This window comes from Maniola hyperantus, chromosome 17 (assembly GCF_902806685.2).
Source record: "Maniola hyperantus chromosome 17, iAphHyp1.2, whole genome shotgun sequence".
Classification (NCBI taxonomy): domain Eukaryota; kingdom Metazoa; phylum Arthropoda; class Insecta; order Lepidoptera; family Nymphalidae; genus Maniola; species Maniola hyperantus.
In genome coordinates this window covers 7,713,331-7,740,388 of record NC_048552.1, presented here as the reverse complement: position 1 = coordinate 7,740,388, position 27,058 = coordinate 7,713,331, and the positions used below count along the sequence as shown (strand labels likewise).

The following is a 27,058-nucleotide window of genomic DNA, read 5'->3' as shown; positions in this document are numbered from 1 at the left end:
TGTGTATGCGACAAAAAGTATAGTGCGACAAGGCTATCTTGGCGAGTGGCGAATATCGGTACTAACGTTGCCGTCAAGTATCCCTTTTGAGTCCGAGTCAGTCTACGACAACGGCTAAACAAGAATGTTTAGCCTTTGTCGTAGACTGACTAAAAAGCTGGACTAACGTACTGTGTAACCGCGTCTGAGATAGCGATAGCACGACGTTTAGTAGTCAATATATTATTTTGTATTAACCGATCAACAATATTTGTATTAAACGTTTTTTATGTGAAAACAAGTAAATACCTAATGAGAAATACAATGACGCCACGAATTCTCAAAGTTTATTTTGCAACTAAAGTTGTAGTCCTTGAAAAAAACCGGTTACACGATTAGGTACAAAAAATAGGTTAGCTGCGTCTCTGTTTATCACATTAGTAACTTTATCTATGCTCTCTTTTTAGTGTGAATGAAAAAGCAAACGTTCCTTTGTCTAGATTTCATACTCAGTCTACTTGTCAATGTTACCCACCTTGATGGGCGGCACAATATCGATAACATAACTCGAAAGACTTCCCTAATCAAACATGGCGCCAGTCATTTACTTGCACTAACTTGCCATTAACTTGCACAAACGCACACATTTAAAATTTCACAAATCACAATGTAGTAATCTGTGTTATGTGACTTATGTGTATTGCTTATGTATATTTTTCGCTGGGTAGCCATGCAGGCAAATTCCGCTGTATTTTTACTATAATTTAATTAGTTTACAAATATACTAAATATGGAACAGAGTAAGCCTAAATCGCCTAGACTTTTTGTGTGTACCGCTATAGAAAACAAGGATGAAATAGAAGAGGTATTGTATACATTTTTGCAGTTTCCAACAAAGAATCATTTAGGCAGCCATGTAAAATTTTATTTTCCTTATTTTGACGATGGCGGCGCCACTTTATTGTGGCGCGAAATTTTAATTGTCTGAGTTATGAAACTAGTTTTTTAATTATTAACTCATTATTCTTTATTGATGATATTTTTATTAATTTCCAGAGATACGAAAGAGCTTATAACTTTTTTCAATCACTTGTGGCGGACTGCAGCGAGAAGGAAGCTCACGATGCATTAAATAATGCTGTATGCAAAAATCATGAAGATGTGTCACTTGGGATGCTCATGTCCATTCTTACAGAACCTCACGTTGCTACCAAATGCTATAGAGACCTTACGCTTATCACAAGAGACGGTTTAACATCTGTCCTTAACAATCTATCTAATTTGATTCTGGAAAGGTATTTAAAGTTTCAAGACACAACACGTAACCAACTTTTATGGCTTGTTAAGGAAATGATAAGAAACGCAGTTACTGGCGTTGATAGCATATGTTGGAACTTAATGCGTTATGCATCTGGAGGGGATATTACACCAAAAAATATTTTTCTTGTAGAAGCTCTTTTAGACATATACATTGACAATCGAACATGGCTTGACAAATTCCCTGTTCTCGTATGTATGGTAGTGTACACATACTTGAGATTGATTGAAGATCATAATATACCGCAGCTGATCGCTTTGAGACAGAAGGAAGTTAACTTTGTCATAGCACTGATAAGAGAACATTTCAATGAAGTGTTACCGCTCGGCAGAGACTTAGTACGGCTACTACAAAATGTTGCTCGCATTCCAGAGTTTAACCAACTATGGCAGGATATTCTGATCAACCCAAAATCACTGTCCCCAACTTTTAATAATGTAATGCAACTTCTACAAACTAGAACCTCCAGGCGTTACCTGCAATCCAGATTAACACCTGATATGGAAAGAAAATTAGTCTTTCTTACATCCCAAGTAAGGTTCGGACATCATAAAAAGTATCAAGAGTGGTTTCAAAGACAGTACCTTGCTACGCCTGAATCACAATCACTTCGAAGTGACATGATCAGGTTCATTGTAGGAGTGATACATCCTACTAATGAATTACTTTGTTCGGACATCATACCCAGATGGGCTGTTATTGGCTGGCTATTAACAACTTGTACTTCAAACGTTGCAGCATCTAATGCTAAGCTAGCCCTGTTTTACGATTGGCTCTTCTATGACCCAGAGAAAGATAATATTATGAACATAGAACCAGCCATTCTCGTGATGCATCACTCGATGAGGTCCCATCCAGCCGTAACTGCTACGTTATTGGACTTTCTCTGCCGTATTATTCCAAACTTCTATCCGCCATTCGCTGACAGAGTCAAACAAGGTATATTTAATTCTCTGCAGCAGATCATTGAAAAAAGGGTGCTGCCCAACTTACAGCCTCTATTTGACTCTCCAAAGTTGGATCGAGAACTACGCACAACTGTTAGAGATACTTTTAAAGAGTTTTGCAGCAACGGGAATGGAGAAGGCGTCTCCGGAAACCGCGACGAGGGCAGCGAAGATTTACCTCGAGGAGGGCCCGACGAGCCTGCCTTCTCGGACGACGAAGACGATCCTCCTCCTGTCATCGCCGAGGACACGGACGACGACGACTTGCCGTTGTCCGAGGTGCGCGCGAGAGAGCGGCCTGAGCTGGCAGCGGCTCTGCCGTTGCTACTGCGTCCGTTCGCCGAGACCCTGTTGGATGAGCGCTCAGCGGCAGCGGCGACGGCGCTGCTGGACGCGTGCGGCAGCCCGATGCCGACGCCGGCGGCGCTCGCAGACTTATTTGTCGCAGTGCTGCAAGAAGCTCCACCGTTGAAGATAAGTCGCAACCCGACACCGTCAGAGCTCGAGTCTATATTGAACTCGCCAGTCTTTTCGATGTTCCACTACCTCGTCCCCGGCAACAGCACGGAAGGGAGACGGAAACTACTCCTGGAAACTTTAAAAGAAATTCATTCGCAGGCTACGGTTCCATGCATGGGCTACTGCCTACTATTCTACTTAAAGGTATGCTACGAAAGGGAGAAGCGCGCCGAACGAGATCCTGTCAAAAAGCGAAATGTGAAATTTAAAGCGGACGTGTACAGGGAGTATTGCGGGTACGTGGAGCTGAAACTCGCCGAGAGCATCGCGGACGACTTCGAGAAGTGCCAGGAGTCGGACGCGAACGTGCTCGTGTGGCTGATCCCGGACGTGTACCGAGAGTACAAGGACCAAGTGCAGAACCACATCCGCCTGCTGCATGTCATCGTGTCGACGCTGGACGCGGGGCAGCTGCAGCGCCTCGTGTGCCTCACGCTGCAGGGCAGCCTCATGATGTTCAAGTCGGACGACATCACCACCATGCTGTCCACGAGCCTGGGCTGGGAGACGTTCGAGCAGTACTGCCTGTGGCAGCTGCTGACGGCGGCCGAGATCTCGGTGGAGGACGTGCTGCAGCTCATCCCGCGCCTGTCGTACGCGCAGCACGCGGAGGCGCTGACGGCCGTGCTGCTGATGCTGAAGCAGGAGCGGCCCAGCGCGGACGTGGTGCGCCAGATGTTCTGCCGCGAGCTGGACGCGGACGACGCCTTCGTGGTGTCCACGGTGATGTACTGGTGCCAGGACTGGGAGGACAAGGTGGCCGACCTGCTGGCGGCGCTGCTCAGCACGCGCTACCCGGGCACCAGCCCCAACAAGAGGAAACGCCCTGGCAAGCATAGCATCCCGCCCAACGCGCCGCCCAACGCTGAACTAGTCAGTATCTTTTTTATTAACTTTCAACGTTTCTATATTTCTGACTCTTATTGAGAATCACACTTTAAAAATGTATTGTGAATATAATGTGAAGTCAACCTGATGCATTCGTCTGCTTGAGCTGCTCTGCTGCTCTCTCTTTAATTCAAACTAATTTTATTTGAGTCTTAAATGAAACTACATAGTAGCATAAGTCGCAGGCTTGTAGAAGTATATGATTGATTATTTCAATGACTAATCTAATTTACAACAATAATAATTAATGCAAATTTTTTCCTCCTAGGTTTTAGGTCACTTAGAGCAAATAAGAGTATGCTGTGTTGAACAGGATGATATGTCAATTTTTAATATGGAATGTATGCAGAAGGCCTTACAACAATCGCAATCAAATAGTAGTGATAGCATAAAGGTTCGTACTTAGACTAATTACTTATTACTAGTTGATGCCCGCGACTTTGTCCGCGTGAGTTTCGGTTTTTAATAATCCCGTGGGAAATCTTTGATTTTCCGGAATAAAAGGACCAAATTTCGCCAAAATCGATTAAACGGATGGGTCGTGAAAAACTAGCAGACAGACAGACACACGTTCGTACATTTAAAAAACCGGCCAAGTGCGAGTCAGGCTCGCGCAATGAGGGTTCCTCATTACAGTCGTATTTTTTCGACATTTTGCAGGATAATTCAAAAACTATGATGCATAAAAATAAATAAAAATCTGTTTTAGAATGCACAGGTGAAGACCTTTCATATGACACCCCACTTGATATAGTTATCTTACTTAGAAAATTGAAAATACTAATTATTAGTTCATGACCACAATTTAATTTTTTTGTGTGATCTAACCCTAAATTCACGGTTTTCAGATTTTTCCCCAAATGTCAGCTATAAGATCTACCTACCTGCCAAATTTCATGATTCTAGGTCAACGGGAACTACCCTGTGGATTTCTTGACAGACAGACAACAAAGTGATCCTATAAGGGTTCCGTTTATCCTTTTGAGGTACGGAACCCTAAAAAAGAATGTTAGCTATGTTAACTTGGCCAACTAAGCGTGAAGCTTGTGCTAGGAGTAGGTACGACAATAGTGCAACGGGTGGAGTTTGAAGATTTCAGTCTGCCTTTGAGCTATTGAGGCTATTTAACCGCCCATGCTCGCTCACTGTATTGTACTTAAATGTGGGTAGTCATAAAAAATTATCGTTTCACGCCGCTATCGTGTTATAAAATAGTATGATAAGTATTTTCTCGTTTCAGAGACAGTACAGCGAATTATTTCTATTGGCTTGGGAGGACGAGCTGCCCATATCGAGGCGAGCCCGCAAACTAGCGTCCAACTCACTGCCGCTCAATCCGAGCTTGCATTCATCTAATGAAGATAGTGAGGTAAATCATTTTCGTTTTCTACACATTGCACTCATTTTGATAATAGGTAAGTACAAGAGTGCTAGCATTTTAGCAAGCAAGACCGTTCTCGGCGGGAAACAAAACGCGAGTGAATGAATTAAATGACAAGTGCGTCCACCTCGTGAACAGTCACTGCTGGTGGTGGGGTTGGAGAGAGACAGCGCTATTGGATAGAGTGAGATATATATGTTTAGGCGGGGACGGATATGCCTATCTCATGTATTTAAGCGTTAAGTAAGGTACAGACAAATTAATAGCCTCGTCTGGTATAAATGTATAGTCCGCGACGGTCGAGATGGCATTCGGGGTGTGAGGCGGGGGCACGCCACCCGCGCTCGCCCGCACCGTGTTAGCGCAGGGGCTGTGCGCTCCCCGATTGCCATTTTGACCTGTCGCGTACTACAAGTACCTACCTATCATTCATTTAATTATATCTTGTCAATTTTATTTTTCAGGAAGAAGAAATCGTTAAGCCCAAACAAGCAAAACGTCGAAAGAAAGCCATATCGGACAGCGATTGATATGTCTCATCGAGAAACCATGGTAATTTTAAACACCAAAGTGCAACTCAACAATACAATAAATATGTGTAATTCATACTTAACGATTGTTTGTTACCATTTATTTTGAGAGGCGTAATTTTAAGGCGACGTTTATACTGGTGCGGCGAGGTGGCGTGGACACACTCTTCAAAGACTTTGACGTCACAGTACCTGCGCCACGTCAGTGTCGTAAAACTAACGTGCAAGTCAAAAGAGGAGAAATCTGTCCGTGGCACGTTTACGCCACTTTTGTATTTACCATGCTCAAGAAGTGCCCAGTTCATATAAATTATGTTGTAAACAAAATTCCATGCTAAATTGAACTAAATAAAACATCGTGAATAGGACGGCACTGTAAAGTTCACACAAGTAGAAAAAAGTGTTTAACGATTGAAACTAGATCAAGTATGATCTCCGTCGCTCCTATAGATGTATTGTATTATTGACCACCTCTAGCAAGCAAGAGAACAAATACATTTTAGGTAGAAATATACTTATAGCCGCTGACGGGTTCCATGTTGCATCCGCACTCCGCAGTATAACCCCCCATTCCCACTTGTCGTTTGTCGCTTGATATTCCAGTGGCAGTACATTTTGATACAAAATCTGTTTCCGACAAGTGTGAATAGCTTCATATAAAATGTTCTGCCACTGGAACATCCGATTTAAATCCGGGCCCGACAAACGACAAGTTTGGTAGAACGCGTCGCATGGCATATCAGTATGTTATAGTCGGCTATATCAGTTAAGCGTAGTTGTGGTAGCCTAGTGGTTAGGACGTCCGCCTTCCAATCGGAGGTCGGGGGTTCGATCCCGGGCACGCACCTCTAACTTTTCGGAGTTATATGCGTTTTTAAGTAATTAAAATATCATTTGCTAAAAACGGTGAAGGAAAACATCGTGAGGAAACCTGCATGCCTGAGAGTTCTCCATAATGTTCTCAAAGGTGTGTGAAGTCTGCCAATCCGCACTTGGTCAGCGTGGTAGACTATGGCCAAAACCCTTCTCACTCTGAGAGGAGACCCGTGCTCTGTAGTGAGCCGGTGATGGGTTGATCGTGATGATGATATCAGTTAAGTTGCAGTTTTGTGTACTAATAAAAAGTTACATTGGCGAAGAGATTGGCGTCATTATTCTAGTTTTAAAGTCTAAACTAGCACCATTATTATAATATTACTGTGTAATATTATTTTACTTTTGGGATAATAATTTTGCCACAATTATGTTAATTAACCCTATAGATGTAATATAGGTACATTAAGTTCCAATATAATTATGATGCAGTGAATGGGAAATTGTAGAACGTTGTATAAATGAAAGCCTTGTATCACCAAGATGAAATGCACAATAACTGTCAAGGACTTTATGGTGATGGATGGATATTATTTTAAGTAATTTTTTTTTAAATTGTAAATTTCGTATGTAGTTATTATTGTATAAATACCGTATTGTTATACTTTTTATCCATACATACTTTGTTGGACTTATTTTAATTATTGTAAGGTATGAGACCAAGAATTATATTCAAAAGATATTATATTGTATTGATGCAATTTTCGAAATACATTTTACATTAGGATCAATAAAGTATTTCCCCTAACGACTTTTTTCATTCTGTAAGAACCCGGCATAACCACCCATCCACCGATTACCAAACATAGACGGTAGAATACGGCGATTTCTTTAGACAAGTAGGTACTAATCGACAACAATAAAAAAGGATTTCATTTCAACTTTTATTGATTAATTATAATTCAACCATGTCTTTTCAAGATCAACAGTCTGTCTTAGATTTAAGTACCAAATAATTATCTATACAAATCTAAATGGAATAAACTGTATAAAGTCAAATATTAAAATACTCCCTTACATACCTTTACAAACCTTTTTACCCATTTACAAAAACCATCTTACTTACTATTTATAAAATTTAAATAATCTCAAACATCTAGCTTTTGAATAATTAAATCAACACATAAACTCAAAACATCTCACATCAACTTTAGTTTTTTAGCTTTAGTATTAATACAAGTAAGTTAGGCTAGTGCACTCCGATCTAGACCTCATCATTGCTTTTTTAAGCATAATTGTGGTCAAGGGCAAGCCTATGACGCCTATGACACAATAAAAAACGTAGTGGCTTAAGTTAAAGTTTCAAAAGATAGAGCTTTTATCCTTGGGTGGTTGACCCCTTATATTTTTGAATAAACATATCACAATCACAAATAATGTGTAATAATCATGGATTGAGCACTCCTTATACCTACTTGAAGCAAATACCTATATACTTATCTGTATTCCACTTCGACTGCCAAATTAGAGCGAGGTTGGACACCAATGGTATCAGTGCTCAGCAATCAAGTGGGATAGCATAAGTATTTGTTTCAAGCACAGACCACCATCTATGGACGCCTAATAGCCGGACACCACCGATCGCCAAGCTAAGGCAGTTGCTTAGCATAAAAGTCGGCCCACGCCCGTTCGGTACCCTCATTCCGCACATTGTCTTGATTATGTGACTTTAGAGTCCACCAATCACAACAAAGCATTCTCCCCTGTCCCCCGCCAACATTTTACGTATTTGTTTTCATGCAAAACCTTGTATATCGTACTCGTTGAATTATCTGTGTATCAATATTCAAGTAGATTAATATCGAGTGCTCGATCCATCTTTATCTATACATTCGTAACATAAAAATTACGACTTATACATCAGCAGTCTTTCATTATTACAAGTTTTAACAATTTTTGACAAGACTGTAAACATTGAAATTTCATTATAATTTATGATGAATTAGGTAGTAAAACAAACACGCACAACGTAGTTAAAACAAGTACAACATAGTTCAGGGAGTGGAGACTGCGTATCTTAATCACAGTATGGGACAACTTCCAGTTTGCTGAACCACATTACCAGTCGTAACCAGAAAGCTAGCAAAAACTTAGCGTTATTGTTATAGAGTCAATGCCCCGCCTACGACGCGGCATTGACTCCGAGTGGCCTACTTACGCAACGTTCGTTGACCTCTAGCGTCACTCAGATGTTTTATTTGCAAAATATTGTGAAATTTTACAAAATTTAGGTTTTTTTTTTTGGTATCATATCACTGATCATCAGTACTATCACCTGTCTTTGTTTTTGCCAGCGTTCTGCGGCGGGAAGGTGGCGGGAAGTAGGTGAACATGTCATCGCCCACTTCCGGAGAGGCCTATGTATATCTGGCTTATGGAATAATGAGTGGGTCTATGACAATGATGTGTGTTTTTAAAGTTTTCCTTGCTTATACCTCTGTCTTGCTTGTGCTTTACTATATTTTGTCTTTTTTTCTGGAAGGGTGGTTTCTTTCTCATTTGATTCATTAGTAACTGTAAACATACATAATAAGTTTTTTTAGAAATCAATAAATTATACCAAAACTACATGAAGACCTCGACTTTGTCGGCGGCGATTTCTACTTTTAAAATTTGTGTGGGAACTCTTTGATTTTCCGGGACAAAAAGTAGCCTGTGTTTGTCCCTAGGATGTCCTGGGAAGCCACTCTGTTCCACATTTAGTCAAAATCAGTAAAATGGATGTCCTGAAAATATAGCAGACAGATAGACCAACACACTTTCGCACAATATTATTGGCTATAAATTAATGGTTATTTAATTATTAATCATCAGTAAAAATTGAGTAAATTTTTTACCTAAATCTGGTGGTGGCCGTAGGGATTTCCCCGCACTCCATGCAGTCATTAATGTTGAAGTTTTTCCTATAGTCCATCCGAGCCCTGCTAGCGCAATTGAAAATGCTACCATGCTAAATGGATGCTGAAAAATTTCAATTCAAAATCACTACTACATATTTGAATTTGTACCAGTTATTTTTTTTTAAAAGCCTTGAAAATACAAATCTTGTATCTATATACACATCTGTCTATAAGAATTTATCTCACAATTTCAAATAATATCTGTATTTCACATAGGACAACCTGTGGCTCTTATGATTACTTAAGAATCTAAAACCAGTTCTGAAAGCAGATTCTACCAACAATACCTCACAAGTCACAGCTTTTAAATGCAGATTTATTTTAACTAAACGATGGTGCTATACTCTAAACTAATCTAGTTTAGTGCTGTGTACAACAGATTTTAACCTTTTCTAAACTAAATATTGTGAAAAGAATAACACTGCTATTAGGTCTTTCAATTTCACTTAGTTTACAGACATGTGCAACAATATATTTAAACATATTTATTGTATAGGAATATACAAGGTATTATTACTGTTTCACTATAAGTATAGATTATAAAAATTTATACTTACATTTAATGTTGGATTAGTAGTCAAGGTGTAATCTAAAATAACAACACCTATACCTATAATGAACCCCACACAAGTGCAAATCCAGATAGTATTTTGATGACCTAAAAGACAATAAATAGATTACAAAAGGAAATATTTTCACAGTTCTAGGTACAATGCAATGGAACTGGGATAACTTAAAATTCCCAGTAAGACTAAGAAATTACGATTCCCTCTCATGAACCTCTAAATACGCGATATCTCCAATTAATTAGCCTAATGAGATACAATACATAATATTGATAATTGGTGACTGACCATGGAAGTCCACTCAGTTGATCGTTACAATGACGATTGCTCTAGCTTTATGAGACTAATGATTGTAATTTCTCAAAAAATATAAAAATTGAACCACAAGGATTTTCACAACTACCAACAAATTGATGAAGAAATAGTTTGTAACTTAGTACCCCACAAGCAACTCATGGCCATGACATACTACACAGGCGAGCCTGCAGGGTGATTCGCTAAAAAATATGTAGAACCAGGCAAGGTCAAATGAGCTAGGTGGCTTCAGTATTTGAATACTTAGCAAAACACTCAGCTGGTCTGCTGCTTAAACAGGTTATCTGGACATAGCAGACAGCAAAGTCATATCATTTATTAAAAAAGGTAACATTTTACTCTTTTTCATTGTCAGAATTGTAGATTTGTAAAATAATATAGTGGTGAAAACCTCAAGTAATTCATTTAATAAATAAAAAAACCTTTAATCTTTTTCTTTTGTTCATCTGTAATAGTTTTGATTGACTCCATTAACTTAACATTGTGTGGTTCAAGCTGTAAAGCTCTTGTGTAAGAAATAATTGCTTCATCATACAACCCACTTGCTGCTTCGACTTCAGCCCGGCGAAAATAACCCTGTAATTAAAAAAAACTGTATTTTTTGGAATAATTATGATGCAGGTGCAAAGTAAATAATATAGTTTTACCTTTGCCCATTGTGGTTGTAATCTAACAGTTTCATTTGCATCCTGAAGTGATAGGTAATGTTGATCTAACTTCAAGAATGCGAACGACCTATTGCTGTATAAAACGTAGTTGTTTGGATCCATCTTAATGGCCTGGGTATAATGTAATACCGCTTCAATGAATTTTCCATTCTTAACACAGTCGTTACCTTTAGCCCTAAGTTCTTCGACACTTATAGACTGCGAACCTTTTTTTGGTTCTTCCATTCTGATAAACTAATATTATGATTATATTAATGAACTTTATTAAATCTTAATCGTTAATTTCTAAATAAAAAGAAAAAATTTATACAGAAGTAAAGAAAAAACAAGAAAATATAAAAATTTAATATTAAAACCAAAGAGTATGTAAACAGTATGTAACAAAGAGTATATAATCACGTATTTAACACAGAACACTATTACCGTATTAGAACCAGGGGTCGTCAAGATGTATTTGAACGTGAGATCTTGACCACCGACCAGAAATCTTGACAAACAACATCAAGGGAGGTCATGTTGACTTAAGTAATTTAAAGAAATAATTGTTTTTTTTTGTTGTTTTTAAAGTTATTGTGCAATGGTGGGTTTCAGTGCAGTATGCTAGGCTGAAATAGCCGAAGCGAACGTAAAATAGAAAGAATAACTGACACTGACGGGACTGAGGGGGCGGGGCCGGCGGGGCATATCTGCTTAGCAGAGGCTCAGCATATCTGTATATTATATCTGTGTTCACCACAGAGATTGTGTAATAATTTATTAAAGGTAATGTTAAAGTCTATCTCTAGTCTATATAACATCTATATATAACCACAGAGTACTATGTACATAGGATATTCACAGAGTAGCTACAGTGCTGCTAACTTTGGAATTTCATTTCCGTATTTTTCATGAGAATCTACTTTCTAGTCGACTTGTTGTAATCACTAACTTTTAAGAAACGGGACTTCCATACAAAACCGAAAATGTATGAAATGAAACCAATGCTTTAATACCAACATTACGATACTAACACTGACAGAAACGTACTACTGCCAACATAACCAAACAAGCAGCTCTGCTGAGTGCTGGGTGGGTTAGTTTACTCTAAGCTGCTGGGGTTCTTCCTTCTTAGATAGTAGACCTAGTTATGTTTGAAATTCAATAAGACATATTATATAAAATAAAAGAGCAGAACCAGAAAATTGCTTTTATTTATAATTACAGGACTTCAACTAGTAACTAAAGACAAGAGGTACTTATCACCTAAGGGACCTATAATTAATATAAATTCAAATAAGTAAAATTATTTCAAAAAGAACTAATGTAATATTAGGTCAATTAATTTAAAACGAATTAATTTAACTAGTAATAGCAATTCAAATACCATAAACTGGCATACACATTTTAAGTCAGGTTTATGTTGTCACACCAGGATCCAGGAAAAAATGATTCCTTCCATACTGGTATCCAATGTTTCATAACCAGCTACAAAATGAGATTTATACTTCGTCTTTTCATAACTGATAGTTAATCAAGAATATTTTTGATCTGGGTTTGTTGCGGAATAAGATTAAAAGTATGTTGTTTCATAGTAACCAATTACAAAAATGAATAGTAAAATGTCTAATAAATATTTCTATAGCATAAACTTCTATTGAACACAAAAAATAATTATGAATTCATGATGAATACGTAGGTTTATTTGTAAATATTACAATATACCTACTTCATAGATTTTTATAAGACAAGACCAACCTTAATAAGTTCATATAAAAATAATAAATAAATAGTTCCTCCATGTCTGTTTAAAAATTAACTAAATATAATATAATCAGTTCCTTCAATGAGATTCAATGATTTGAGATTGTTCTCAAAAACTCCTTTTGTCAGATCTAATTTTACACATATTACAATAGGGGGTTCAGCATGTTTAAAATGAATGACCGGTAATTTCACAATAACTTTTCTAATCACCGGGCAATATAGTTCAATTGTACGACCTATTTTCTTTTTATCAACATCACAGAATGCTTTTATTTTCTTAACATTATCAGGATTAAGCATTCGTACAAATTTTCTACCTGCTTTGCCTGCATTCCAAACAGTGAAATTTTTCCATTGTGGTATCACACTCATTTCAAGTCTCTTTACTTGAATTTGCTGGATTTTATTTTTCATAATTGAAAATGTAGTAGCATCTTCATGATAGGTATACAGCAGAAGTTCTTTGTCAATTCTATATAAATCACCACCTGCATCAACGTGATCATAAAAAAATAAAAGATCTTCAGGAGTACCAAAGCCAGTCTCATCAAAGCCTCCGACTTTATCAAATACAGAACGATGGCAAAACCATGTAGGCATTAAAATAGTAGGCCCATATGACAGGTAAATCTGTACCTTCATTTGTGACTGTTGTATGTTATTAGCCCATCTGACAAAGCGAGGTGTTGAATTAGGAGGATCTCGATTAATTCTACATCCTATTAAACAGCTGTGGTCCAGTCTTGCCACTTCCCACTGCAATAAGATTCTATCACTATGCATTACATCATCAATATCTTGAAAACAAAGATACTCGCCAGAGCTAGCATGTACTGCTGCATTTTTAGCTGCCCCTACACCTTTAGATTTTGCTGATCCGATGTTTTTAAATAGTATATTACGCATAAGAAAATATTTTGCCCAATCATCAAGAATTTGATTAGATTGGTCGGTACTACCATCATTATAAACAACAATTTCCACTTGTAATTCAGTGTCAAAAACAGTTTGATTTGCAATTGATTTCATGCAATTATTTATCCATTTTCCACCGTTATATACTGGAATTATTACAGAAATATGAATCATTGTTTTGTTTTTAAATTTATTTTACGGCATCTCAACACCAAAGAGTATTTATTCAGTCAACACCAAAGAATTTGTATGTACTACTTAGTGATTATCATACTGGTCTGTGGTGATTATATACTCTTTGAGTAGGATTCTGTGGTAGGATCGGTAGGATTGTGTCAAAGAGTAAAGAAATACATGGATTGTGTAGCCATAAGCCAACGTTTCAATAATTTGTGATTTTATTTGTATTTGTTCGGATAAAGTTACCTATTTGGATTATACTATTTGGTTATATAAAATGGGTATTAAAGAAGCGGCGATATATTTAGATAATCAATGGAATACCTATTATGCCGGTCAAACAGTGAACGGAAGGATAGAATATGTTTTCGATAGCCCAAAAAAAGTTCGAGGTGAGTAAACGAACACCTAAAACCTTCTATGAATGATTATAGCATGATGATGAGTCATGTTTATTTAACTCATAATAATGTTAGAAGTACATATAGTGTATTATCTATGGAAGTACATACATACAACAGTTCTTAGATTCAAGTGATTTATAATAATCAACAAAATGCTTCTTTGACCAATGTTAATAAAGTAATGTTTGTAAAAACGAAGTAGATAATTTGTTATACTATGTAAAATGAAGACTTAAAACTAGGACACTTGGTTTACGTTTGTACAGTATGAGGCAGAAAATATTGTACATTGAACTTTAGAAAGAGAGCGGTTTCGTAGAGCGTTGTCTCTGTCGTTGAGACCGACAAAACGTCAATAGGTATCATCAGTAACAGAGATAACGCTCTACAAAGTCGAAATCTCATTTTAAAGATCAATGTACAGTACGCAGCAGAAAATAATGTATATCGACCATTAGAATGAGATTTCGGCTTTGTAGAGCGTTGTCTCTATCACTCATACCTATGTGATATTTTGTCGGCTTCAACAACAGAGGAAATGCTCTACAAAAGCACTATCTCTTTCTAAAGGTTGATGTATATTATTTTCTGCAGCATACTATACAATATTTCTTGCTAGCTACAGAGTGCTATCTCTTTTATTCTCATGGTTTTCATGTTCTGTTTTTTTTAAAAATTGAAATGTATATAGCCTATTCAGGAATAATGTAGCTTTCTATTGGTGAAAGAATTTTCAAAATTGGTTCAGTAGTTCCAGAGATTACCACCTACAAACAAACTTACAAACTTTACCTTTATAATATTAGTATAGATTGATTTTGACCAAGCTGTTTATTTCAATTTTTTTTGTACTAGGAATTCATGTAAAGTTTAAAGGCGAAGCCCACACTGAATGGAGTGAAAGCAAGCAAGAGGAGGATTCTGAAGGTAAAACACAATCAACTGATACAATTCATCAAGGCAATGAGGAATACTTCCAAATATCTTATTACTTGCTGGGAAGTAGTACTGGTAAGTGTGAAATCCAAATTTTTTATGAGATTTTATAAAAAGAATTATAAAAGCAAACTGAACTGATATCCAACAATCAAATCAATACTGAATATGTTGTATAACATGATGATACAGTAATAATATATGCAGGGATTTTTTCTACTAGAATCTACAAATGATGCCTGGTAGAGATCACTGTAGTCATAAAGTGGCCTTGGCCATTTTAATTGTCTTCTGTTCATGACTGTGCATAGTAGAAAAAAAGCTTTCAGCTGGGTTTGTATATTTAATCCTTAGTCTATGACCTTTGTAAATTGCTATGTTGCAACTTCCAATTTGCCTACAGTAGGCGGCAGAAAATAATGTACTCAACCTTTAGAATGAGATTTCGGATTTGTAGAGCGTTGTCTCTGTCACTCATACCTATGTAACGTTTTATCGGTCTCAACGACAGAGACAATAGCACCGATTCCGTTGTCTCTAAACTAAATTTAGAGTATCTGCATCCTTTTCTTTTTAACAATGCTAATAAAGGACAGAACATGAACTTTACATTTAAAGACTCTAAATTTTAGTGCACACTACAAATTTAAACAATAGGCTCGCGGCTGTGCACTAAAATCACGGGTTTTACCATCTGATTCTGAGCACAACTAAATTTTAGAGCATTCCCATTCTCTTCTTACTAATGTAATATGAAAAGGACAGACACAGTTTGACAGTTTTTAGTTTAATTTAGAGGCGTCAAACCTCGTGACTTTAGCTGCCAGTCAGTCGCGAGCGTATCGTTAAAATTTGTAGCGTACACTAAAGAGTCTTTAAATGTAAAATTCAGGTTCCATCCTTTTTTAGCAATATTAAAAAGAAAAGAATGCAGATACTCTAAATTTAGTTTAGCGAAAAACAACTGAATCAGTGCCCGTTTTTTTTACAGGAAATGAGATAGAGATCCCTGCAGGCAAACAAGTATACAACTTCACATGTGCATTGCCTCCAGTTTTACCCTCCTCTTTTGAGGGGCAGTATGGTTATGTCAGGTACACTGTTAAAGTTACTCTCGACAGACCATGGAAGTTTGATCAGGAAACTAAGATGGCTTTCACTGTCATCAATGCATTGGATTTGAACCTTAATCCATCATACAGGGTAAGGGTGAAACCGCTTCCAATCAAACAATTCAGTTGTAAATTAAAAAAATGGTTGCAAGAATTTTTTTTGTGCAGTTGATGACTTCATACAACACATTAAGGCTTGATTTTGAGTTTTCATTAAATTATAACTTATTAGTATTGGTATTACAGTAGGCAAAATTATATTGTGGCTAATTCCGTTGTACACAATCTCTAAACTAAACTAAAATGGCACGTCTAAATCTATTGCTATCCCTTTTATAATGTTGCTTGCGGAAACAGAGAGCACTATATTTAGACCTGTTAATTTAGTTTAGTGTAGAGATTGTGTACAAGAGAATCAGCCCCACTATAAGGTTAGCAATAATGACATGCATTTTTAATTTTAAGGAATATTATACAGGTACTTTAAAAAATACATAGGCAAAGTACTATATTTTAAAAAAATAAAAGTAGCGGGCAAGTGAGCAAGCGGGTCACCTGATAAGTGATTACCACCACCCATGAATATTTGCAGTAGCAGAGGAACATCAATGTGTTACTACTTGCTGGGCCTTTCAGGAATTTGTTGATTTGCCCCTTGAATATCCCCATGTTGTAATGTAATGGGAACACAGCGGAAGGGAGTTGATTCCATAGTTTGCATGTGCGTGGAAAAAAACCATAAAAAAGTCATGTTATTCGTGAATTTTATTAATAGGTACAAATACTATTAGTTATATAGGTATAAGTTAAAATTGTACTATTGTTTTAAGGAGCCAATACATTTCCAAATGGAAAAAACATTCTGCTGTTTCTGTTGTGCGTCGCCACCACTGTCTGTGGACGTGCGAGCGCCGGTGTCTGGCTACTGTCCTGGACAAGTGATACCGCTCACTATAGACATAGAAAACAAGAGCAATGTCCAACTGCATCTTGTTAAGATTTTCCTCAGAAAGGTAGGATTTCATTGTTAAAGATAAACGCAGAGTAACGATTTTTATATTGTTTTATTTAACTGCCCAATTTTTTTTAAATTACCAACATAAAGAATGTTTAACAAATCCAATTTAGACACAGCAAAAACCACGAAGGCTTAAAAAGTGTGTCATTCCGTCTACTTCTTAATACATAATAATAGTGCTTCTATAAACAATTTACATTGTTTATAGAAGCACTTATTACATCACATTTAATACAAAAATGGGGATCATTACAATTTGTTAATATAATAGGATTTTAGCTTATATTTTAAATTAAATCTAGTTAGTTCATTTCTAATTTTGTTATTGTTTCACAAGCATCGCCATTTGAAGTATGTTGCGCCCGTTTGGTGCAGCCGCGCGCTATCTAACAAAACTGAATTGAATCACTATTGTCAAACGTTACCACAATATGCATAGAGCCGACCTAGCCATAGACTACTAGAAAAACGACAAATTCACGGTTTTAGGATTTTTCCCTTTACGGCCTGCCTACCTGCCAAATTTCATGATTCAAGGTCAACGGTAAGTACCCTATAGGTTTCGTGACAGACAGACAGACAAAAAAATGATCTTATAAGGGTTCCTTTTTTCTTTTTGAGGTACAGAACCCTAAAAAATAACCATTCTTTCAGGGTGATTTTATATTTATCCACAGTTGTGTAAGTGTTTCTTTCTTTCTCAAATTTTAACTCCCATAGGGCTGTTTCACAACCGCCAGATAAACCTTATCTAACAGATAAATTTGACATTTTGACAGATTCCTAATACAAAAGCTGTCATAACATCATATTTATTCGTTAGATAAAGTTTATCTGGAGGTGGTGAAGTAGGCCCCTAACATGATTAATGTGATTTAGGTTGTCACTTATAGAGCAACATCTCCAACCACTGCAATAAAAAAGTCCAAAGATATAATAAAAACCATGCAAGAGGGACCTGTGACAGCTGGATCAACAAAACGCTGGAATTTGAATCTAGAAATACCACCAATACCTCCCTCAAACTTGGTTAACTGCAGTATTATTGATTTGGATTATGATTTGAAGGTATAGCTCCTATTTTTGCTTTTATTGTTTTTTTTAAATCTACTTACATATTTAGCTTTTAATTACTTTTACGTTAGCAGGTGTAATGCGCTCACCTGTAACAGGAAGATTTAGCTTTGGACTGTTTTTATGTCTACTCTATGGGTACCCAGCAGGTCTAACCGTTAGGAGTTATATGTATCTTGGAACTTGTATAAAATATAATGCTCCACAAAGAAAACTTCGTTAACGCGATTGAGGATCTATGGCGACATCTAGTTAGGTACTTCGCAGTAGCGTGTGACAGCTGTTCGAGTAGCGTCATCTAGTGTCTGTATGTGGAGATCGCCAGACCGGTGACGGTCGTGTATAGAACGCGACAGGTCGAGATGGCAATCGGGCGAACCCACACACCCGCACAGCCTGGTACGGGATAGCGCGGGTGGTGTGCGGGGCGACCCCCAGCTCATACCCCGATTGCTATCTCGGCCTGTCGCGTACTATGCATCAACTCAACGATATAAAAGTCTTGTTCCAGTGTTTTTTTAACTCTGAGCAAAATTAAAGTACACTCTATAGATCTGACGAGTAACGGACAATATTTGAGGTATATAGACGTGATACTCATAAGCTGTAAAATATTTTGTCTATCTAGGTTGAGTGTGCAGTGTCAGGCATGCATATCAACCTGAAGGACCGCAAGTACATAACAATTGGCACCGTGCCACTGGTTGGCATGATAGGGCAGACTCAGCCGACGCCGTCCGCTCCGGTACAGCCGGACTCTCCGAGCCAGCCGGCTGTGTTGCCAGTGGCGCCTGGCCAGCCTGCGCAACCTGGCAACGTAAGAAAACTGCTGTACATACTAATAATAATTAAAAGCGAATAATTACTAATGCTATCGATTTTAAAGGAATAGTTTTAAATATTGTTTGCCTTTTGCAATAAACTTATCGCAAACGAAAGAATTAAAAAATATAATGATGATATTTTGCTAATTGTAATAATGCAATTAGCAAGGGGCCGGAACATAAAAGGGGGAGAGCAGTTTATCTCTCCTTATCTCTGACGTTTATGTAAACATTAGTAATTATGCATTACAGAAAACTTCAAGTTTTGCAGTTCAAATTAAAAGGGATTTGTGTTTGAGACAGTGTGGCTAATTCCATTGTACACAATCTCTAAACTAAACTAAAATGGCACGTCTAAATCTATTGCTATCCCTTTCATAATGTTGCTTGCGGAAAAGGACAGCACTACATTTAGACCTGTTAATTTAGTTTAGTTTAGAAATTGTGTACCAGAGAATTTGCCCCAATAATTATTTTAACCAAATAACTATTTATGTTTCTTTTCAAGTTATGGAACCCTCGTTGGGCGAGTCTGACTCGCACTTTGTTGTTTTTTAGGATTCCGTACCTCGAAAGGAAAAACGGAACCCTTATAGGATCACTTTGTTGTCTGTCTGTCAAGAAACCTACAAGGTACTTCCCGTTGACCTAGAATCATGAAATTTAGCAGGTCGATAATTCTTATAGCAGATATTCGAATATATAGAATATTTCGATATTGAAAATCGTGAATTTGTGGTTACATCACAAAAAAAAATTAAATTGTGGTCATGAACTTATAATTAGTGTTTTCAATTTTCGAAGTAAGATAACAGCTATATCAAGTGGGGTATCATATGAAAGGTCTTCACCTGTGCATTCTAAAACAGATTTTTTTTATGCATCATAGTTTAAATATTGTGCAAAATGTCGAAAAATACGACTGTAATACAGAACCCTCAGTGCGCGAGTCTGATTAGCACTTGGCCGGTTTTTTTAATATTATATTGTCAATTTTGTTCCATAGATACAAGGTGGCGACTCGATGCCGGGAGGTTGGATGGTGCCAGGAGCTCCGCAGCCCCAAGCTCCTCATCAGTCACTTTATCCTACATTAAGTAAATATTCTGTTTATTTTTATATACATTTTATGACCATTTTTTTAGGAATTATGAAATACTGAAGCTGATGCCCGCGACTACGTCCGCGAAGACTTAGGTTTTTAAAAATCCTGGGATGGGAACTCTTTGATTTTTCGGGATGAAAAGTAGCCTATGTCACTCTCCAGGTCTTTATCTATACCCATGCAAAAAATCACGTCAATCCGTTGAACCGTTGTGACGTGAGTGAAGGACAAACCAACAAACCAATAAACCAACAAACAAACATACTTTCGCATTTATAATAAGGGTACTGATTTTTCCTTATAAGAATCTATTTTTTAAGTATTCCTAGTTAAGTGAATGGAATGAGCATCTCGATTACGTATTACAGCGGAACCAGTGTACAAGGAGTCTCCGTACACCGCGCGCACGATCCACGACCGCGGCGACAGCAGCCACATGATCACCAGTCCGACACGGTTCGCGCCCTACTACCCCACGTACGCGGCCGTGCAACCCCCGCCCCTGCCGCAGTAAACGATTTTTTTAAAGAAAGAACTACAGCTTGGTCTAAACTGTAGACTGAGTAAGAAATCTAGACAAAGGAACGTTTGCTCTCTCATTCCCATTAAAAAGAGAGCACAGATAAAGTTACTAATGTGATAAACAGAGACGCAGCTAACCTATTTTTTGGTCCCTTATCGTGTAACCGGTTTTTTTCAAGGACTACAACTTTAGTTGCAAAACAAACTTTGAGAATTCGTGGTGTCATTGTATTTCTCATTAGTTATTTACTTGTTTTCACATAAAAAACATTTAATACAAAATATTGTTTATCGGTTAATACAAATATTGACTACTAAACAATGGCACAATGTTGTGTTATTCATCATTACGTCGTGCTATCGCTATCTCAGACGCGGTTACAGAGTATTTTAGTCTAGCTTTTTTACTCAGTCTACGGTCTAAACTAACCTCCGCCAAAACACTTTGCCTCATGGTCAGGTGGCGGATGACACAAAATAGAGGGGTCACAGGTTTCACGTAAAAATACTTCTGACCTTAAACCTGCGCTGTGGGCGAATTATCGATTTATTTGTAGTGCGAAGTGAGCGGCGACGGCGAGGTTGATTTACCACTCGATTGGTTCGTCACCGTTTCGTTTCCCGCTCACTATGAAATAATAGTTCGCGTGCGCACTCACTTCACTGTCGTCTAGAGTTCTTTTTACCTGAAACCAGGTCCGTTCAATATAACGCGCAATAATAGCGCACTCACACGGACGCGTGTAATGGCGAACTTAGCTTGCATTTGGCTTACTTAGGCTAAGCAAACTCTTTTAACGGTTGTCTATTATTACATAAAAAATTAAAATTATGAATCTATAAATGCGTTAGGATCTGTTACTAACTCTTGCTCGCGACTTCATCCGTGGTACATAATGTGTAACTTACAGCCTATGTCACTTTTGAATAACGTAGCTTTCTAATAGTGAAAGAATTATTAAAATCGGTTCAGTAGTTTCAGAGTTTATCGATTATAAACATACAAATCTTTCCTCTTTAGTTTATATCATTAGTTTATTAGTATTGCGAAATGCATTTAGATTATGAAGAAGAAAAAAACGGAGGAAAAGTTATATTCATACTGAAATTTAGTTTTAAGTGAGCTGATAACTCTTAGCATAGCAATTCTACAGATTTTCTACCGTCCAATCATCTCACTTATAATGTAACAACAGAAACAGATGAATTTCATACAGCTAAAGAGACTCATTATTGTATAAAATTTTCCTGTGGAATAAAGATAGAAAAATATATACTTTATATTAATAATAGATACTTAAGGCTAGATGTACATTGGCTGTTATCATCACCTGAGCGTGTAGCCTCTAGTGGCTATGAAAAAAAGAAAATCAGTCAAGAAAAAGGTTAAGCTTGGAGAAGTTTGCCCTTTATTTTTAGCAGCTATGAATTGAAATGCTTGATGCTTATGCTGTCGTGTAAGGACGCGCGAACCGCCATCGAGCGTCTCGATAGAAGCTAGAGTCCCCAGCCCACGCACTAGGCAATCCGAATCCGACATCTTAAATATATAAAAGGAAAAAATGTGACCGACTGACTGATCTGTCACACAGCTCAAACTACTAGACGGATCGGGCTGAAATTTGGCATGTAGATAGATATGACATAGAAATCCGCTATGAAAGGATTTCTGAAAATTCGACCCCTAAGTAGGTAAACTAGGGGTTTGAAATTTGTGTAGTCTACGCGGACGAAGTCGCGAAAGCTAGTCTGTAATATAACGCGATATCACAAAGATAGGATTGGCTACCGCAGCCAGTGCCTGTTGCGCGGGGACTGTAGCTTCTATCGAGACGCTCGATGGAGGTTCGCGCGTCCTTACACGAAAGGAACAATAATAATTAAGCATTTCAATTTACTGCTGTTAAAAACTGCGGTAGTCTGGCTGCCTAGTGCGTGGCCTACCTAACTCAGTTGCTGAAGAGAAGTGATCGGTCGAAGAGGTGATAGTAGCTAATGGGCATACAGCCTTATCTTATTTTTCGATATGTGGAAAACTCACTAATTCAAGTGTAAAGCAGGCTGTTTTTCTAATACAGATTTTTATACCTACGACGAATATTGTAATAATAACTTTTTGATGAATCTATTATAAACTAAATGATGCCCGCGACTTCGTCCGCGTGGATTTAGGTTTTTTAAATCCCGTAGGAACTCTATAACTTTCAGGGATAAAAAGTAGCCTTTGTCCATCCCTGGGATGTAAGCTAACTCTGTACCAAATTTCATCAAAATCTGTTGAACGGTTGGGCCGTGAAAAGCTAGCAAACAGACAGACAGACACACTTTCGCTTTTATAATACTAGTATGGATTCTGGATTTCATTTCGATGCATTTTGCATATGTAAAGAGAGCTAAGTAAAAATTTGTATTATGCGTGTTTTTGTTAAATGTGGTTTTGATCTAGTCAAGGAAGTTATCCAATGCTTTAGCTTTGTTGTTTCACTTTAAAATGCTTTACTGTATGTAGGGCTAAACGCTTTACTGTATGCCTAGATCGAAACTATATTGCATAGGATTGTATGTATGTGCCAGTGCCTAACTATAAAGTAGGTATGTGTTATGTACTTGTAATTGTTACCATTAGATATTAAAATCTGGCTAAACGGATTCGATGTTGTCTCTAGTCTCTAGGACAACTAACTTTTTTGTCACAAATCTTAATAGAAAGGGTGTATAACTTTTCAATTTAACCAAACATGACATGAGCCAGCGAATTATAAAACATAGAAGACGCGTTTATAACAATTATCATTCGAAAATAGAGGTTAATTGTTGGTTAATATTGTGTCATTACCTCTGCACTCCATAGTCATGACTTAAGAGTATGACCGGCCTTGCAACACTAGCTGCTGCTATGTTTAGCAGACTCAAAGTGATAGACGACAGTTACGGAGATACAATCGAACTGAAGACGCGTGCGACACAGTACATATATTATAATAATTTGTAACGCCCACCACGGTAGAGTTTTTGTTATACCACAACGGAGCGCAAGGGATGCTTCTATGTATTATCATTCGCTAACATTAGCGGTATGGTCTGTCATGATTTAATGAAATCTATTTAAAGAGATAAATGTAACTTAAAAATCCACACTAAGAGCGATCATGTACTCATTAGATCCGAATCCGTGAAAATACAGATATAAAAAATATCTACGTTAACAAATAGTTAGGTATGCGACTACTTCGGAACGTATTTTCACGGACTCTGATCGGTTGTACTAGTGTGGACTAGTAGGTACGAGTACCGTCTGTTATATCGACCCTTGCAGGATGAAATGTAATTCGTAACTTATTTATTTATTATTATTATAGCCTTTTTGTTCCTTAATAATGTTTCTTACACTTATTAACACACACTTTCATTTATGTCTATAGTTTGTTATTATTTATATGTATTATTTATAATATTATGTATTAAGTTTTTTTTTTTTTTTTTTTTTTTTTTTTTTTTTTTTTTTTTTTTTTTTTTTTTTTTTTTTTTAATTAAGGACCTCTCTATGAGTGTAGGCCTCCTCCATTTTTTTCCACAATTTTCTGTCTATAGCTTTATTGACCCAATTTTCTCCCGCTATGCTAGCTATTTCATCTGCCCAACGTTCCAGCGGTCTGCCTCTTTTTCTTTTTCCCCGGGGGCCAGACCAGGCAGACAATTTCTTTGTCCATTTTTGCGTATCCATTCTCGCGATATGACCTGCCCATGCCCATTTTAGTCTTTTACTATGTTTTAAAGCATCCACAACATTTGTTTTTCTTCTTATATCCGTACTTCTTTGTTTATCTAAGCGCTTTATGTTTAGTATACTTCGCTCCATAGCTCTTTGGCATGTTAGTATCTTATTTTTAGTGTAGTTGTTAAAGACCCAGGTTTGACACGCATATGTGAGACAAGGCAAGATACACATGTCAAGAATTTTCTTTTTCAGTTTTATGGGAAGGTTTGATTTTAATGTTTCTTTATAGCTCCAGAACTTCGTAACTAATCTTATATTATTATTGGATTCTACGTTTCTGTTTTTTTAATTACCTAAGTATATTAATAATTATTATTTTATACATCATTTATGTTATATGTATGTATGTTTTAAGGTTGGTTTTTATTGCACAAAATATGTTTAACAATTTGTAATATGCGTTCAGTATGTACAAAGTTAAAGTACCTACTAGTGTAACAAAGTAACGTTGATAAATTATTTATTTACCTATTTTTACAAATTTTGGAAAATTCTATTATTCTATAATTCATAATATCTTTTTCAACCGACTTTTGATATATTTATGTACTTATGTCAAATATTGTGGTAGCTAATGAAGTTGTAAATTGATTTTTTTATTTACCATACTTATTTTTATTTTATAAGTAAGTAAATACCTAAAAGACGTTCGCAATTATTATGTTATTGTAACTATATAATTATTTAGTATTTACACTGCTGTTGCATTGTGCGTTCATTTATTAATTTGTAAGTTATCTCGATATAAAAATCTCAAGTGTCTAATAAAATATAATGCTTTTGTGTTAGCATTTCTTTTTACATTTTGTATTATTTATGAATAAATTTTATTTATATTGCGACAATTTTTTTATTGCATAAACACAACTGCTATACAAACTTACGTATTATTTAATAATAATAGCTGATTGATACGATTTCTTTTTACAAGCTTTTATTTAACTTGCCGCATGGTATATGGTCAAGTCTTGCAACCGTTTAGACCTGTTCCAAATTTCAGCTGAACCAATTGAGCTAAAAAGAACATAATAATAGTATCTTCTACTCTTGATGTCGTCTGTTCACCTAGTGAGGGGTCTTCCAACGCTGCGCTTTCTGGTGCGGGTTCCATTCTAACACCTTGGGACTCCAATGTCTATCGGTTTTCGAACGATGGTGCCCTGCCTATTGCGACAGCTTCGCAAACCTTTGAGCTGTATTGCTACCAGAGCCGATGGATTCAGGCGGCGCAAGACCGTGGTTTGTGGAAGTCCCTACAAGAGACTTATGTCCAGCTGTGGACGTTTTATTATTATTATTTTTAATAGACTAAGCAGCTTTCGCTGATGCGTCTATATCAGAAGTGCTTCGAGTCTTCCAAATGTTTGTCCAATCTATTCTTGAACTGGTTAACAGAACTTGACATAACCACATCCTTAGGCAATTTATTCCATATGTGAACAACTCTGTTGGTCAGAAAGTGTTTTAATGGATTTGACGTTTATCGGTAAATAATGATGATGATGTGTATCTTCGACGACAACGCAATGTCTTATTGTGTCTCACCTACTACAGACCTAACTAAATGATGTCCAGGATCTCAAGATGGAGATGAAGATGAAGGTCAGAGACAGATGGCTGGAGACACCAAGACATGAATGCCAAAAAGGATGCAGCGTGGCATGACTTTTATTCAGATACATGTAGCCCTTGACTGCAATCTCAACTGGTGGTAAATGATGATGCGGTCCACTCGGCATCGTACTGGAACTCCAAATCGCTTGGCAGCACGGCTTTGCCGGTAGGGTGCGTAGTGATTATAAACTCATTGGTAGGGTGGTAACGGCCGAAGCCTCCCACTAGACCAGACCTGAGTGAACCTCGCACTGATAAGACCTCATAGCCCCCTACTGCGCCAGGGAGGTCGTCACTTCGATAGTGCCGTGATAGATTTAAGACCAAAACTTTTCGCTGTTGGATAGTTTGTTGCATTTTGAGTTGTTAGATGGCCTCCTCATTAAAAAGCTATGATAGCTCATACTAATAATAATGTGTTGTCAAAAATGACGTTAAGGTCCTGCGTAGAACAAGCTTATGTCCGCGGAGGACAAAACATGTCCCTCATCTTTTAATACGGTGTTTCGCCGTATAATAATACTTAATAGGTGTTGCGAACCAGTGATAGATGCATTTGACGATTCAAAAGTACTCGTAAAAGTTTAGTTGTATAAAAAGTGTTTTGATTTAATTGGATGTGATGCAGTTATAGTGACCCATTTGTCCTCCGCGGACAACAAAATTATTATAATCCCTCATCTGCGCAGGCCCAGACATACCATCAATGCACTCTGTGGACATACAACTAAAAAGTGGATTTGCCTTTAAAATTGATTTTTGGGCAAAGTATTTGTGTGGCTAGTTTAGCGGTAGCTGTAGGTACAAACATGACTTTAAAAGCTTGTTTTTTTAAATTGTAATCAAAGGCCTTATAAAAAAAAAAACTACAATCTGATGAAAGAATCTTTATTTCTTTTCCTTCACAAAATAAACCATCAGTGGATTGAGCATTCTCAGTAAAAAAAGT

General features: G+C 37.1%; 4 protein-coding genes across 4 annotated transcripts; 2 read left to right on the top strand and 2 right to left on the bottom strand.

Annotated features, from left to right (window-relative positions):
- Nucleotides 1-627: 627 nt before the first annotated feature.
- On the top strand, nucleotides 628-7,183 carry IntS3 (integrator complex subunit 3). Its single transcript, XM_034977486.2, has 5 exons — nucleotides 628-844; nucleotides 1,036-3,636; nucleotides 3,920-4,045; nucleotides 4,892-5,020; nucleotides 5,497-7,183. The coding sequence occupies exons 1-5, from the start codon at nucleotides 770-772 to the stop codon at nucleotides 5,560-5,562; spliced, it is 2,997 nt and encodes a 998-aa protein (XP_034833377.1). The 5' UTR covers nucleotides 628-769; the 3' UTR covers nucleotides 5,563-7,183.
- Nucleotides 7,184-7,305: 122 nt separating this feature from the next.
- Nucleotides 7,306-11,259, bottom strand: LOC117990049 (uncharacterized). The gene is made up of 5 exons (XM_034977491.2): nucleotides 10,864-11,259; nucleotides 10,639-10,792; nucleotides 9,893-9,993; nucleotides 9,273-9,396; nucleotides 7,306-8,949 (listed from the first exon to the last, which is right to left on the bottom strand). Exons 1-5 carry the CDS (start codon nucleotides 11,107-11,109, stop codon nucleotides 8,849-8,851), a joined length of 726 nt encoding a protein of 241 aa, XP_034833382.1. The 5' UTR covers nucleotides 11,110-11,259; the 3' UTR covers nucleotides 7,306-8,848.
- A 797-nt stretch (nucleotides 11,260-12,056) lies between these two features.
- LOC117990047 (queuosine-tRNA galactosyltransferase-like) lies at nucleotides 12,057-13,767 on the bottom strand. The gene has a single exon (XM_034977488.2). It carries the CDS (start codon nucleotides 13,714-13,716, stop codon nucleotides 12,676-12,678), a length of 1,041 nt encoding a protein of 346 aa, XP_034833379.1. The 5' UTR covers nucleotides 13,717-13,767; the 3' UTR covers nucleotides 12,057-12,675.
- Nucleotides 13,768-13,881: 114 nt separating this feature from the next.
- On the top strand, nucleotides 13,882-24,051 carry LOC117990046 (arrestin domain-containing protein 17). The gene is made up of 8 exons (XM_034977487.2): nucleotides 13,882-14,114; nucleotides 14,982-15,137; nucleotides 16,054-16,265; nucleotides 17,005-17,187; nucleotides 18,072-18,260; nucleotides 18,895-19,083; nucleotides 20,097-20,187; nucleotides 20,564-24,051. The coding sequence occupies exons 1-8, from the start codon at nucleotides 14,000-14,002 to the stop codon at nucleotides 20,707-20,709; spliced, it is 1,281 nt and encodes a 426-aa protein (XP_034833378.1). The 5' UTR covers nucleotides 13,882-13,999; the 3' UTR covers nucleotides 20,710-24,051.
- The last annotated feature ends 3,007 nt before the right edge of the window (nucleotides 24,052-27,058 follow it).

Bases quoted from the DNA above. Each gene is read 5' to 3' on its own strand.
- LOC117990047 (XM_034977488.2), bottom strand. From the start codon at position 13,716: ATGATTCATATTTCTGTAATAATTCCAGTATATAACGGTGGAAAATGG.
- IntS3 (XM_034977486.2), top strand. From the start codon at position 770: ATGGAACAGAGTAAGCCTAAATCGCCTAGACTTTTTGTGTGTACCGCT. The intron at 845-1,035 runs GTATTGTATACA...ATTAATTTCCAG, and splicing joins ACAAGGATGAAATAGAAGAG to AGATACGAAAGAGCTTATAA. The intron at 3,637-3,919 runs GTCAGTATCTTT...TTTTCCTCCTAG, and splicing joins CGCCGCCCAACGCTGAACTA to GTTTTAGGTCACTTAGAGCA.
- LOC117990046 (XM_034977487.2), top strand. From the start codon at position 14,000: ATGGGTATTAAAGAAGCGGCGATATATTTAGATAATCAATGGAATACC. The intron at 14,115-14,981 runs GTGAGTAAACGA...TTTTTGTACTAG, and splicing joins TAGCCCAAAAAAAGTTCGAG to GAATTCATGTAAAGTTTAAA. The intron at 16,266-17,004 runs GTAAGGGTGAAA...TATTGTTTTAAG, and splicing joins ACCTTAATCCATCATACAGG to GAGCCAATACATTTCCAAAT.
- LOC117990049 (XM_034977491.2), bottom strand. From the start codon at position 11,109: ATGGAAGAACCAAAAAAAGGTTCGCAGTCTATAAGTGTCGAAGAACTT. The intron at 10,793-10,863 runs GTAAAACTATAT...TTTTAATTACAG, and splicing joins TACAACCACAATGGGCAAAG to GGTTATTTTCGCCGGGCTGA. The intron at 9,397-9,892 runs GTAAGTATAAAT...GAAATTTTTCAG, and splicing joins CTACTAATCCAACATTAAAT to CATCCATTTAGCATGGTAGC.